At 53.1% G+C, this 12,934-nt stretch overlaps 5 protein-coding genes across 5 annotated transcripts in view; 4 read left to right on the top strand and 1 right to left on the bottom strand.

Moving 5' to 3' along the window:
• Nucleotides 1-851: 851 nt before the first annotated feature.
• GUITHDRAFT_116295 (hypothetical protein) lies at nt 852-1,820 on the bottom strand (the record flags this gene model as incomplete). The annotated part of the gene is made up of 1 exon (XM_005824410.1): nt 852-1,820. One exon carries the CDS (start codon nt 1,818-1,820, stop codon nt 852-854), a length of 969 nt encoding a protein of 322 aa, XP_005824467.1.
• A 4,407-nt stretch (nt 1,821-6,227) lies between these two features.
• On the top strand, nt 6,228-7,053 carry GUITHDRAFT_154945 (hypothetical protein; the record flags this gene model as incomplete). The annotated part of the gene is made up of 2 exons (XM_005824409.1): nt 6,228-6,969; nt 7,020-7,053. A coding segment is annotated over exon 1 (719 nt), but the record flags the coding sequence as incomplete, so codon positions are not given.
• Nucleotides 7,054-7,456: 403 nt separating this feature from the next.
• On the top strand, nt 7,457-7,941 carry GUITHDRAFT_154944 (hypothetical protein; the record flags this gene model as incomplete). The annotated part of the gene is given in 2 exon segments (XM_005824408.1): nt 7,457-7,784; nt 7,799-7,941. A coding segment is annotated over 1 exon segment (185 nt), but the record flags the coding sequence as incomplete, so codon positions are not given.
• A 1,328-nt stretch (nt 7,942-9,269) lies between these two features.
• On the top strand, nt 9,270-9,735 carry GUITHDRAFT_154943 (hypothetical protein; the record flags this gene model as incomplete). The annotated part of the gene is made up of 2 exons (XM_005824407.1): nt 9,270-9,635; nt 9,684-9,735. A coding segment is annotated over exon 1 (215 nt), but the record flags the coding sequence as incomplete, so codon positions are not given.
• A 1,445-nt stretch (nt 9,736-11,180) lies between these two features.
• Nucleotides 11,181-12,934, top strand: part of GUITHDRAFT_116293 (hypothetical protein) — a gene marked incomplete at both ends in the record, with an annotated part of 2,667 nt that continues 913 nt past the window's right edge. The window contains 8 exons of the mRNA XM_005824406.1: nt 11,181-11,222; nt 11,287-11,334; nt 11,517-11,571; nt 11,887-12,007; nt 12,241-12,355; nt 12,484-12,560; nt 12,633-12,708; nt 12,819-12,873. Coding sequence (XP_005824463.1) covers nt 11,181-11,222; nt 11,287-11,334; nt 11,517-11,571; nt 11,887-12,007; nt 12,241-12,355; nt 12,484-12,560; nt 12,633-12,708; nt 12,819-12,873 — 589 coding nt within the window. The remainder of the gene's footprint in view (nt 11,223-11,286; nt 11,335-11,516; nt 11,572-11,886; nt 12,008-12,240; nt 12,356-12,483; nt 12,561-12,632; nt 12,709-12,818; nt 12,874-12,934) is intronic.

The following is a 12,934-nucleotide window of genomic DNA, read 5'->3' as shown; positions in this document are numbered from 1 at the left end:
CCTCCTCCTCCTCCTCCTCCTCCTCCTCCTCCTCCTCCTCCTCCTCCTCCTCCTTTTCCTTCCCATCTTCTTGCTCCTCGCACTCATTTTGTTGTCGCGTCTGATGCCGCGACAGGGATGAGTGAAGATGACTTCAAGTCGCTTCAACTTTGTTTCCTCCCTTCGTCCAATGACCACTTGCATGAAGAAAGGAGGCAGAGTAGCAAGGAAATGAAGGAGCAAGGGGAGGACGACGTGGACGACGATGAAAAGGAAGGGAAGGACGAGGACGAGGACGAGGACGAGGACGAGGACGAGGACGAGGACGAGGGAGCGCAGGGATGGAAGATTCGCAGCTACAAGGGGGGAATCCAGGAAGAAGGCTCATCTTGTGAAAGCTCCGACATGGAGGGTGCGGAGGACATTGATTGATTCGGTTGATTTCAAGATCATGATGCTGCAAGCGCTCTTTACATGTTCAACAAGTTTACCATCTCAACTGCAAGTCGAACATACAGGAAGGGAAAACATCGACTTGTTAGTTCTTTCAGCTCTGATTTACATCTCGATAGAATATCTTTCCACCTCGTTACATCTCTTCTCCTCTTAACCATGTTCTCTCCTTCAACATATTTACAGTGAAATTTCTTCTTCTGCATGCCTTTAACTACTTTCTGCTTTCTTACCCTCCTCCTCAATCGTTCTACCCGCCCCTCCTTCCAACCCCCTCAATCTGCCGGCTACCCCCACCCTCCACCCTCCTCTTTATGCCTTTGACCATTCTTCCCCGTCTTCTCCTCTCCTCTCCTCTCCTCTCCTCTCCTCTCCTCTCCTCTCCTCTCCTCTGCCCCCTCCTCCTCCCTCCTCCCCTATCACGCCAACCTCTCTCCAGCAAAAATCTCATCCTGTTCCATTTCATGGAAGCCAGGGTCCGGCTCTACCTCCAAGAACTGCCCTATCGTCTCCGGGCAAAGCATCCAGTCGTCCTCCCCCTCCTCCTGCGGAAGATCCAGCTCCAGCTCCATTGATCTCATCTGCATCCTATTCCTCACTGAGGAGGAGGTGGTGGTGGTGGTGGAGGGCAAAGCGTGCGGGCGATCAACCTGGTTGCTGCTGCCAGGGGCTACGGTGCCGTTCGGCATGCTCGTATTGACAGCTCCAGGTTGCTCCTGCACCTGCTCTCTCCTGGTCATCGCCGGCCCTCCTCCTACCTCTTTCGCTGCCAACCCTTCTGTCCCCGTCACCGGGAACTGCCTCTTCTTCCTCGGCTTCGAGTCCTTGGCTCCCGCTGGCCTCCCCTGCCGCTTCACAGGCAGGCACACACAGTGCCCTCCTTGCCCAGTGTTACACTTCTCACACCTCCTGCTCCTCCTGTAGTCCAGCAGCTCCTCTGCCGTCCACAGATCGTAGGTCGCATACGACCACGTCCTCCTGTTCCAGATGTCCCTTATCGCCTTGGGGCTCACCCCGTACTCCTGTGCTACCAGCGTGCTCCGCGTCTCCCCAAATGTCCTCTTAGAGTATATTTCGCATGCCATTTCTTCCGTCAGGATGATGCGAGCACTTGGAGTATCATTCTCGTCTGTGCTGTGCCCCGACGGCGTTCTTCTTTCCCCTCCTCCATGCCCTCTCAGATCAGCTCCGGCAAAACCAGCGTCCAGGAACGACAAGTCGCCGTTGTCTGTGGGCAAGGGAACAGGGGGAGCTGGTGCTCGTGTGCTCCTGTCGTTGATCTTGGATCTCTCTGCAGTACTTTCTTGGATCCCAAACAACATGTTGTCTTCACTTCCTTGCACTGTAAGGTTGTGAAACGATCCCTGAGTATCGACCGGCCTGGCCATCTTGGCACAGTTCTTCATGTTCCCAAGTTCGGAGGACAAAGATGCCGAAGACGAAGCACGATGAAAAATGAAGTTTTGATCTTTTACCGAACTGGTTTGACCATGAAAGATTCCTTCCAACAGGCTCCTGTCTTGAATAAAGTCGATCTTTTCTTGAATAAAATAGATTTTCCCACCCGTCAAGGTTACCAGTTCCACTGCCTTCCTGGCAGAAATCCTTCCAAATATAAACTCGATCCTTTTCGAATCTTTGCTATCGTTCGAATCACTCCCTCAGACCGTATCGTATGAACGATAGATGGCTTGTTTCCAAAACGTTCGAATCCCTACCACTCAGTACCGTCCTGGTATCTCTGACTTCCGGGCTCCCCCCTCCAAGATGCAGTCCCAGACTCGTTGCCCCTCTGCAGCCTGTCTCCTTCAACTTATCCAGAACTTCACTTGTCTCGCTGTCTCTGCGCGACTTCGCTCTTACTCATGTTCACCGCCTTTGTATGCATGCACACGCTCTTGGAATTGTGGTCGGGGAAGGAAAGATGGGAGGGAGGGGTAGTGGAAGGCTCAAAACGGGTAGGGTGGTTATGAAAAGGTAGGGTAGATAGCTTCAATTTGGCGATTTTTAGGGTGGGGTGGTAATTGCTATAGATGTACCGGTTGTTCCGTCAGAGTTAGGCTGCGGTACTTCTACGTAATAACCGGTACTACAAGAGTCCGAAGCTCAAAATCGGGGGTGGGGGTAAAGTCTGTAGGGTTGGGTAGGTTGGACCCTTGGAACTCGAAAAAGAGTTGTTTCGTATCTGCGCTGACCGGCATTCTGTCAGATATGATCACAATCTTGAAACATATTTCAAATCTTTTCCTTAAAATTGAAACCAAAATCGTCATTACCTAAAACTGACCGGTGTTTTTATCCGCATGACAATGGTTTTACAACAGATATTTACCCCTTTTAATCATAAAACGGTTTTTGTTTGCTTCAAAACGTTGAGATTTTGAAGTACTCTTGAGCAGGCGTATGTAGTACCCCTACCCCAACTCATCACCCAATAAATTTATGTATGTCATCGATGGAGTCGGACTCTTTATTTCAAATTTAATCTACATAATAATATTTGAAATTTTCTTTTAACTGATTAAGTCATTCCACCCACCCAATGTTACGACTGAGGTACAATGGAAAAAATCCTTTTCGCCAGCAGCCCCTTGATAAAGTCTGAAATCACAACGTTTCAGCTCATATCTACCGACCTCTGGTTACCGAAACCCTCAAACTTGCCGCTTATCCTCAACGGAATCGCCTCATTGACCTCTTCGACTTGAGACGGTCTTTACCCTCGGAAGCTTCTACTATCACTGATTTAAAACCGTAGTACCCTACTTAACTTTGAGTACACGCCGCCATTGACCCGAACACCGCCGTGTGGCACGGCCGCCGGGGCGTCACAGTGACGGCGGCCGGGCGCCGCCGTTGACTCGGCGGCGAGCACGGCCCGGCCCGGGCCGCCGGGCCGGCCGGGCCCGGCCGGCCGGGCCGCGCCCAAGCCTGCCGGCTCAGCGGCTGCCCGGCCCCCGACTCAGCCTGTTCACTCCGATGATGATCGGACTCGGCCCGGTCGGCCCGGGGCCGCACGGCGCGGGATCCGATGGCCGCGTGATGGAATCCGGCAGACCGACGGCCGGGCCCCGGCTGCGGCGCGCGGCCTAGGCTCAGGCTCCGGGTGCGGGCGGCACTGCACACTAATGCCCGAGGCTCACTGCGGCGCCTGGCCCGGCCGGGCGGCCGCCCGGGCCGGCACCCGGTGTGCCGGCCCGGCGGCGCCGGGTGATACTACCGTGCCGGTGACGGCGGCGTACGGGTGACCGGCGTCCTAACTCAGTGGCACGGGCGGCGTGACTCACTCACGGTCGGCAGTTACTATCACTCACAGCCTGGCAGGCGGACGGTTCCATGCCCCCACACGGTGCCGGGGCCCGGGCCCCGGCGGACGGTTTCCGAGCCTGAATTCGGAATGATTGAAGGGCCCGGGGGCCTTCAAGTGACTCACTGAAGTTAAGCCTAGTACTGTACTCAGTCCGAGTCACGCCGCGGGCCGCCGCCTCCGAGGCTCAGTGGCGCCCGGCCGGGCGCACTGCTGCTGCGCCAAATCCGAAGTTCCGAGGCAACGGCTGAGTGAACCAAGTCCGACTCTCAGTCTGCGGCACCTCAGGTGGCGCGGCCAGCCCGGCAGTCACTGAGTGAGTGTGACCGTCCGATCATGCTTCACGGCTTGCGAATCACCGTCGGGCCCGCCGGGGTGCGCGTGACTCAGTGACTCGTGAACGGCGTAAACCGTTGAACCGTTACTCCCGGATCGGACTCCCCGGATCCTTCAAGGCTTATCACAGAGTCAGGGACCGTCTCGCCGGATCACTGATGCCGACCGTCAGTGCCAGCGCGCACTGAGCCTTTCGGTGGCCGCACTGGAAGCCTCCGAGCCCGCCGTCGGACCGTGACTCAGTAACCCGGCGTCACGGTACGGTAGTCACCTTGGCCCGGGCCGGGGGGCGCAGTGGCACCGGGCCGGGCTGCCGGCCGGCGGGCCGCCGAGACGTACGGTCATGAAACCAAATTGACAAAAACAAAAAATTTCAATCAGTGGGGGTGATACGACTGACGAGAGCTGGTGGGGTGCCAAAGGTGAGTGGACGCTGGGTGGGTGGGGGCGAGGTATTGCCTCAGAGGCTAGGACATAGTGATGTTGGTCCTAGGAAGGTCAGATGTCACCTGTGATGGTCCACGGACAGGGGGTAGGGGTAGTGTAAACTCTATTCATGTGGGGATGCGGGATCCTTTTTTTTTTGGGCAGGTACTCTAGTGTCATTCACCGGGGTGGGGTGGTGTAAGGGTTGAAAACCAGGGGTGTTGATGAGGGTGATACACAGTCTATTTGTGGGGTAGGGTAGGCAAAAAGTGGCAGGTGGGTCACGAGTGTATGACCTCTAGCCCTATTGAAAGGGGGTAAAGGGGTGATGGCTGGGTATTTGAGATGGTGGTAGGAAGTAGGGGTGCTGGTTCAGAGGAGGGTGGGGGTGGTTAGCACCGGGTGTGCGACCAGAGTCAAGTTGTTGTTCCAGCAGGTACAAGATAACGAAAACCGGGGGGTTAATGAGGTTTCCGGGGAGGGGTAGGTACTGAGAATCTTGGCGTTGGTGGGTGGGGTAGGAAAAACATAAGCAATTTTTGACAATGATTGTGTAACAGGGGTAGGGTGTTCTATCTTTTCCAGGGAGGGGTAGGGGTGCTTATGGGTAAGAAGTGTACGATCATGGGACAGCAATGCGGTAGGGTGGGGTGGAATAAAAAACGAACTATGGGAGGTAGGGTGGGGTATTTTGATGTGGGTAGGGTGGGTAATGAACCGGTGCTGAGCACGGGACAAAAAAACTATGCTGGTGGGGTCCTTTTTTCTGTGGGGTGGCCCCGTGACAGTTAAACTTTTGTAGATAAAAGGTGGGGTTATACAGTATGGAAATGGGGGTGCGTGAAAAAGCTTTTAGAGTCAGAGGGGTTGTCTTGTTTCGGTTAGAGGGTAGGGGTGGCAAAGCGGAGATGCGATGAGGGGTGAGGGTGGTCAATGGAGGCAATTATTGATGCACAGCGAAGAGATGAGGGAGGGGCGAGGGAGAGAGGATAGACGACAGCTAACATGACAGGAGTCGGCAAGATGAGGGGAACAACGATTGGAATGCAGGAGTAAGGGTTAAGTCCACGGGCTCGAGGATGTATCTCGGTAGTTCGGCAGTGTGCTGGACGGGATGGCAGGGTTTTTTGATGCTGGTAGGTTAGGACAGAAGAAGAATGATGATGAGTAGCGTATAGAGCAACTTGTGGGTGACTCTGTAGGCTGTAATCAGGCAGAAAGCTGTTGGGTGGTCGTGGTTTGGAGGAGCTGTGGAAGAGTCAGTGAGTAATGAGGCACAACGCACATCGCGGAAGTCCCGGCGAGAACAAGTGTTATGCACGTAAATGTAAGCAGACTTTCGTACCAGAGGAGGAGATGTGGAGAACCTCAGGACGACAACATTCTAGATAATATGCAGCTTGTTTTGATGTTCGCCATGCTGAATTGAAGCGATGGAGATGTACAAGTAGCGTGAGAGTATAGCATGAAAAGTAAGGTCTAACATGTGTGACACATAGCGCGTCCATGTTGTTTTTGTTTGTAGGAAATGGGATAGTGAATATGTGTAATGGAAACAAATCACCTTGGTGAATCACTGCATCTGCTGACTAGCTTTGCGGCAGGCCTATGGATTGTAAATCTCTCCAATCTCGCCTATCGTCAACGAACAGCTGTTAATCAGGATCGCGTTGACACATCGCTGGTTGTTTGCAGTCAGTTGCCTGGCATGCTTCATTGGTTGAGACAGGATTAGTATGCTATGCTCATTTCAGTTACAAGATAAGTCACCTGTCAACAACTTGGAAGAAGATTCGGTGATTGTATTGGGCCCGGATGGTCACGTGGATGAGTACGACTCCGAAGGGGTGCATGAACAACATATCCCCTACTATCATGATCGACTGACTCCTCTGGAAGAATTTTTGGCAAGAGAAGAGCTTTTGAACGCTTGCAACCTGAAAGATACCGAGTCAAACAGCTGCTATTTGATCCGGCCCGAGGTTGGTGTGGAGCCTCATTATTTGGCAATGATAGACAAAAGGAGACAACCTCCTACCATGGAGCCTCATGCTTTCACTCCTATTGTCCAGTCTCAGGAGAAGAGGCAGAAGAAAGACAAGATGCAAACGGAAGGCGAGGAGAGCAAGAGAATGAGCAATGGTGGGCGCGTTGAAATGAACGGACAGGATCCTTCCACCCCCCGAGTTCTTGGCGCTGGTGACTTGATCTACTACGACGCACATGTTCGCATGCCGTCGTCAGCTCACTCTTCATCTCTGGATCAAAAGTCAATGAAAGACGATTCCTTTGTGAGGCGCGCATCTGGAGAAAGCAATGGAGGCGAGAAGAGGACACAATCTGCCTCCAACGGGTGCAGGAGCTTCACCATAGACTACCATGCAGATACTGTCATGAAGATAGATGAGAAGAGGGGCAAATCAGGAGGAGGAGGAGGAGGAGGAGGAGGAAGTGAAGATTCTTCTGAGGTGATGAATATGAGGTCTTCTGGTGAAACTCCTTGACAAGGTTTTCGTAGGGTGTCGAAGACGAAAGCAGCAGTTCCAGCACTGTTGTGGTTGACAATGGAGCGATAGATCATGGTAAGTTGTTGCGATGTTCTTATAACTGAGAATTTTTGCGATTTATCTTCTTGACGCTTTGTTTGTTAGGTGCACCAACATCGTCATTCACTTCCTTCGACCCAAGCGCGTCTTCAATGCGCAACCTGGAAACAGTTTCTCCGGAAAAAGGAGGAGTGCAAGCTGACTCAGAACTGTTAGAAAAGGTTGTCTCACAATTGCAATCGGATGATGCAGCTGCAGCAAAGGCGGCGGCTGCCGATGTTGAATATCTAGTTTCATCGTCAGATCCTAAGGGCGTCCTGTCAGCAGGAAGTTGGGTTTGGACTTCGGAGGGTGCAAAACTTAATCGCAAGGCTCTCGGTTCTTTCGCCAACTTGTGGGAAAGTCTGTTGGGCCTCATTCAAGATGGTGATTCTGAAACCAAAGCATGTGTTTGCGGTGCAATGAGCAAGTTAGGCTTCCGTAACACCACGAATGTTTTGGCGATGATCAAGTTTCCTGGTATGTTGACTGCACTCACACAATTGCTGGATGTTACAGCCCATCCGCACAATGTACCTATCCAAGCTTGGCGAGTGTTGCAGAACTGTGTCTCTGGGATAGATGAGGTGAAGGTTATCCTCTGCTCGAATAATGATGTGGTGTGGAGGATGAAGGAGGCTTGCGCGAGGGACGGGATACCTGACGAGATTCGGATGAGAGCCGTCAGTGTTATCATGCATGCCTCATCCTCGGAGTCAGCTAAGATGCACCTTGTGAAGACGCGCATCCCAGAAGAGGCTTTACAGGCCGTCTTGTCTTCTCAATGCAACATGAAGAAGGGGGATGCTACGCGCATCCGGGCAACCTTGGCCTCTGCAAACCTGTGCGGGAGAGAGGAGAGATCCATCCTGTCGACTGCTCCCGAGATGCTGCGGGAGATCGTGAACGTCATCTCACATGCGATGCAGGGGACCGAGTACTTCACCATCAAGTGGTCGCTGGTTGGTGTGATGCTGCCCTTGTTTAACCTCAGTTGCTCGGACAGCAACAAGAAGGTCTTGATCGAATGTGGTACAATTGAATTGCTGCTCAAGGGGGTGAACCAAGGAATGCAAGCGTACTCCGCATCGGTATCGCACGACGATTCAGAGTGGAGCAGTGAAACCCTGGAACTCACTCTGCGAACTCTTGCAAACTTCACCTTCGATGCAGACGCTCGCAACCAGATGATAGAACAGAATGCGCTGTCTGTCTTGCAGGATGTCCTAATGCACCTGCGATCACAGAATGCGAAAGGGAAGATCCTCGTTATCCTTCAGGATCTCGTTTTCATGCTCTCGGAAAAGAATGATAAGATGATAGAACAGCCTTCTGCGCAGCCCCTCGCTGTTCAGCCAGGCAAGAAGAATGACCAGCACATCATGATCTCGTACTCCTGGTCTGTTGGGAAGGCCTTTGTTATTGAAGTTGCAAGAGCGTTACGACAAAAGGGTCATGATGTCTGGCGAGACGAAGATGGGTCGAAGTTGGTACAGAAGATGATGGGATCTTCGATGGAGATCATGGCAAAAGCCATTGAGCTGGCAGAGTTTGTCATCATCTTCGTCTCGCGCTCGTACAGAGACTCGTACAACTGCAAGCTCGAGGGGAAGTATGCCCAGGTCAGGGAAAGAGCTGGCCTTACACGAATATTGTTTGTGATGATGGAAGAAGACTACACGCCGCAGTCGCCTGACGGAGTTGACGGGTGGCTGGGAATGCTGATAGGGGATTCCTTCTGGTATCAGGGATGGGATTTCTCCAAGCTCGATGAAACTGTGGGCGAGATCTGCAAGGCCATCGAGAAGACTCGCCACTCTCCAGTTAACATGTCAAGGAATGGTGAGAACGTGCCGGGATGGATTCAACCAGCGTCTTCAAGTGACATCGGGTCCAACGGCGCTGACTCTGCCTCGGTGGTGAGGGGCTGGAATGCAGAGGATCCTGGGAGAGAGTCGAGGAGGCGATCAGGTAGCTCTCCTGCCATGTCGTTCCGATCTGCGAGGACGCTGTCGAACGGAAACCCATCGCTTCCTCTATCGCCGACAAACTTGGGGGTGTCGTATGCTCAGGCCTGGAAGTCGACACACAGCCTACTGGGGACATGCAACTCATCGCCCTGCAGCTCGATCGCTGACATCATCCCTGAGCGAGGGCTGTTGAAGGACAAGAGCATAATGATCCCCAATGACAACGGGGACGACAGCGTGATCAGGAAGTGCTCCTCCGACTCGCAGATTGCGGTTGCCGACTCAGAGGTCTCGACTCTCCTCCACGCCTCCCGCGAGAGCATTGGATCCGGGGGTAACGGCGAGCCGCACGAGATCATGGCGGACGTCCACTCGCTGGGAAACATTGGTAGCCTCAGGACAGGCGGGGAGAGCTGCCGAGAGTTCGCAGCAGACATACAGAACTCCCGCATATCACCCGAGCCGGCGACAACTGGAGGGACCTTTCAGCTGCCCCACCGGAAGCCAACGATACAGCAGAGGAGGACGAGCGTGAACAGGCTGCTCTCCATCTCTCCCGCCCATCCGATTAACAGAACTGTGAGCTTGTCACTCGCTTGACGTGATTGTTCTCATTTGTGCGACCAGGAAATGATCCATCCCTACGGAAGCGTCAACGAGTTTCTGAATGGCTATGGCGTTGTGGAGCTCGCCGACGCGTTTACCTACCACAGGTAGAAGAAGACCTGGGGGGGCTGGAGGGACGCGGGATCAAGAGAGGAGGAAGAAGAGGAGGAGGAGTGAGAGCTTGAGTGACTTGCGGCTTGTCAGGATCGACGACATGGAGATCGTTCTGCGCCTGTCGGAGAAGCAGGTCGAGATGATCACCGACCGGGTGGGACTGCAGGTACGAAGCTGCCCGGCTGAGCCTGCCCGGCTTATCCCCTCCTGCTCCAGGTCCGGCTGAACGAGGCGATTAAGCGAGAACGAGAGATTCAGTCCATCGCAACTTGGAGAATAGGGTGAACCCTCCATTCCCCTCTCCTCTACCCCATGATTGTCACCTCCCCCTCCTTCCCTTCCTACTTTTACTCCTGTTCTTATTCTTTGTCCTCCTCCTCCTCCTCCTCCTTCCATCTCCTACCCGTCCTGCTGCACACTTCCTTTACCCGTTGCCTCTTCTTCTGTCGAGGCATTACTGACCCTTGTTTCCGCAGGGCCCAGACAAAGTATCAGAACATGGAGGGCTTTCAAAACCTGTAGGCTCTTGTGTTTGTATTTCATAATTTATCATCTTCTTTGATGTTGCTCTTTCCACCACTGTCATCACAACTTCGTCACTGTCATTGCCAGCGTCGTCGGCACTAGGATCACGATGTTCCTGCATCCCCATCAATAACCTTCCGTTCACTTCTATGGTCGTCCGTTCACTTCTATGGTCGTTTGTCAGATTTTTGCTGCTCACTCACAACATAGACCGGGTCTTTGTCTTGCCTAATGCATGCTAATTCTTAGAGCCCGTCCCTCTCCTCCTCCCTCTCCTCCTCCTCCTCCTCCCCTACATCGCAATCATTTGCGACATGATCCAACGGAAACCGTTGACTGCTCCATACAGGGGTGGGTAATGCCAAGTTCGGGGTATCCAACGAGGGGTACTCGTAATTGGGGACAAGGAGGGGTCAAATAAAGATTGAAAAACACCGGTACTTTTGGATCCTGTAGGTGGGGGTACTTCAGCAAAGTCGCCACCAACAAGGTGGGGGTAGTGAACATGCCGGACAAGGTCGGCTGATGACCGCCAATGAGGAGAAGCGGGAGGAGGAGAGGAGGACAGAGGACAGGAGAGGAAAGGAGAGAAGAGGAGGCGAGACGATAGGAGAGAAGGATGGGAGAGGAATGGAGAGGGCAGGGGAGGGGAGGGCAGCGGAGAGGAGTGGAGAGAGGAGAGGAAGTTGATGCGATCGAAAGAGAAGTTGAAGTAGGACTGAGCTCCGCAGAGGGCGTGCATGGAATGTGATGATAGCCGGTATCTCATAAACAATATTTCATCACAGTGTAGCTCTCTTAACTTCCCCTCGATGTTTTCATGCTAACGTGTGGCGAAAATGTTCGCTCCGGCTGTTTAACCCTCGTGGCTACAAACAGATGTCTTTGAACGGCGCGAAGCCGAGCGCGTTCCTTCAGAGGGTGAGAAGCTTTCTGTGAATCTTCCTCATGATTGTGATCCTTCACTCGTTGACTCTGCTTGCAGTTTCAGAACAAGATCTCTGTTGTAGCCAAGGACGGGTCTCACGCCAAGGTGATTTGAACACATTCATGTTGTTCTCTCCTCTGTCTCCTTCTCCTTCTTCTCTGTCTCTTCTCCTCTTCATCTCTGCTCCTCACGATTGAGATCGCCTCCACCTCCACTGTCTCCTTGTCGCATGGCTCCATCTTCCTCTTGTTATGCTGTCTCCAGCATCCTTATGTGCTGTACCTCAGATCGGTGAGCCGACAACCAAGACTCGTCCTGCTCCAGACATCCGAGATATCCTAGGTGAGTGAAGGAGAAAATCGACAGCTGCCGTCCTGGTTGGAACGATCGTCTTTCTACTTCCTCTTCCTCATTCTCCTAATCATGCTCCTCCTCCTCTGTTTCATCATCATCATCACCACCACCACCACCACTACCGCCGCCGCCGCCGTCATCATCGTCGTTATCGTTATCATCATCGTTATCGTTATCATCATCGTTATCGTTATGATCATCGTTATCATTATCATCATCACCATCATCATCACCATCATCACCATCATCATCTACATCTACATCCCCAACTTCCTCCTTCTTCAACTCATCGTTGTGCTTCAGATGACCAACGGCCATGGAGGAGGAAAGATTCGAACATGGTGTCCTCCAAGACGATGCCGAGGAAAGAGAACTCACACTCCGTGAGCTATCAGACTACCGACGACATCTCTCCTGAGTACGGGTGAGGAGGGGAGAAGAGACAGAACTGGGGGGGGGAGAGCGGGGGGGGATGGAAGGGAAGTTCACAAATACATTTGGATTTGAGGATGGAGGAGAGTGAAAGAGGAGGAGGAGGTGGTGGTGGAAGAGGAAGAGGAAGAGGAGGAAGGAGGAGGACCAGAAGGGTTCTGATCTTCTCTCCTTTCACTTGATTTCCGCCTCCCTCCCTCCTTCGGCTCGCTTCCCCCCAAGCAGGATGAAAGGTTTGAGATTCAAGACTTCTAAGGATGGCTCGAGCGGGCGATCGGTGAAGGAGCTGGGGGATGGATACGCCAAACAGGATGTGAATTTCTTGAACCCGGATGATCAGGTGAAGATCTGAAGAGAGGAGGAGGATGGTTTATGTGACGCCGCGTCTTCCTCTTCCTTTTCGTCTTCCTCTTCACCTCCTCCTCTCTTCCTGTCTTCCTCCTTTGTCTCCCGATCCTCCCCTCGCAGTTGGCCTACAGCAGAAAGGCGCGGCCGGTGGAGTACAAACCGTACAGCGAGAAAGAGTACAAGGCGCAATATGCTCTGTAAGGAGAGGAGGAGGAGGGGGGGGGGGAGGAAGAGGAGGAGGAGGAGAGATTGAATGACCTGGGCGGCAGGGGGGAGTATTATGAGCTAGGGAAGTTGGGGCCAGATCTGGACGTGAACGAGCTGAATGAGAAGAGACAACGACAGGTGAAGGAGGAAAGAGCTGAGGGAGGGAGGGATGGGGAAGGAGGAGGAAGAAGAGGAGGGGGGGGAGGGGGGATAGAGAGAGGCATCAAGATGTTGAACTTTCTTTGCAGGAAAGAATTAAAGCGTACGCTGAGGCTGTTCGCCATGAAAATAAGAATATCATAGGTGAACTATGAAAGTTCTGCGTCCTCTTGCTCCTCCTCTCTCCCTCCCCCTCCATCGGTTC

This window comes from Guillardia theta (assembly GCF_000315625.1).
Source record: "Guillardia theta CCMP2712 unplaced genomic scaffold GUITHscaffold_94, whole genome shotgun sequence".
Taxonomy (NCBI): Eukaryota; class Cryptophyceae; order Pyrenomonadales; family Geminigeraceae; genus Guillardia; species Guillardia theta.
The sequence above is the reverse complement of the archived record's forward strand: the minus strand, read 5'-3'. Positions and strand labels throughout refer to the sequence as shown.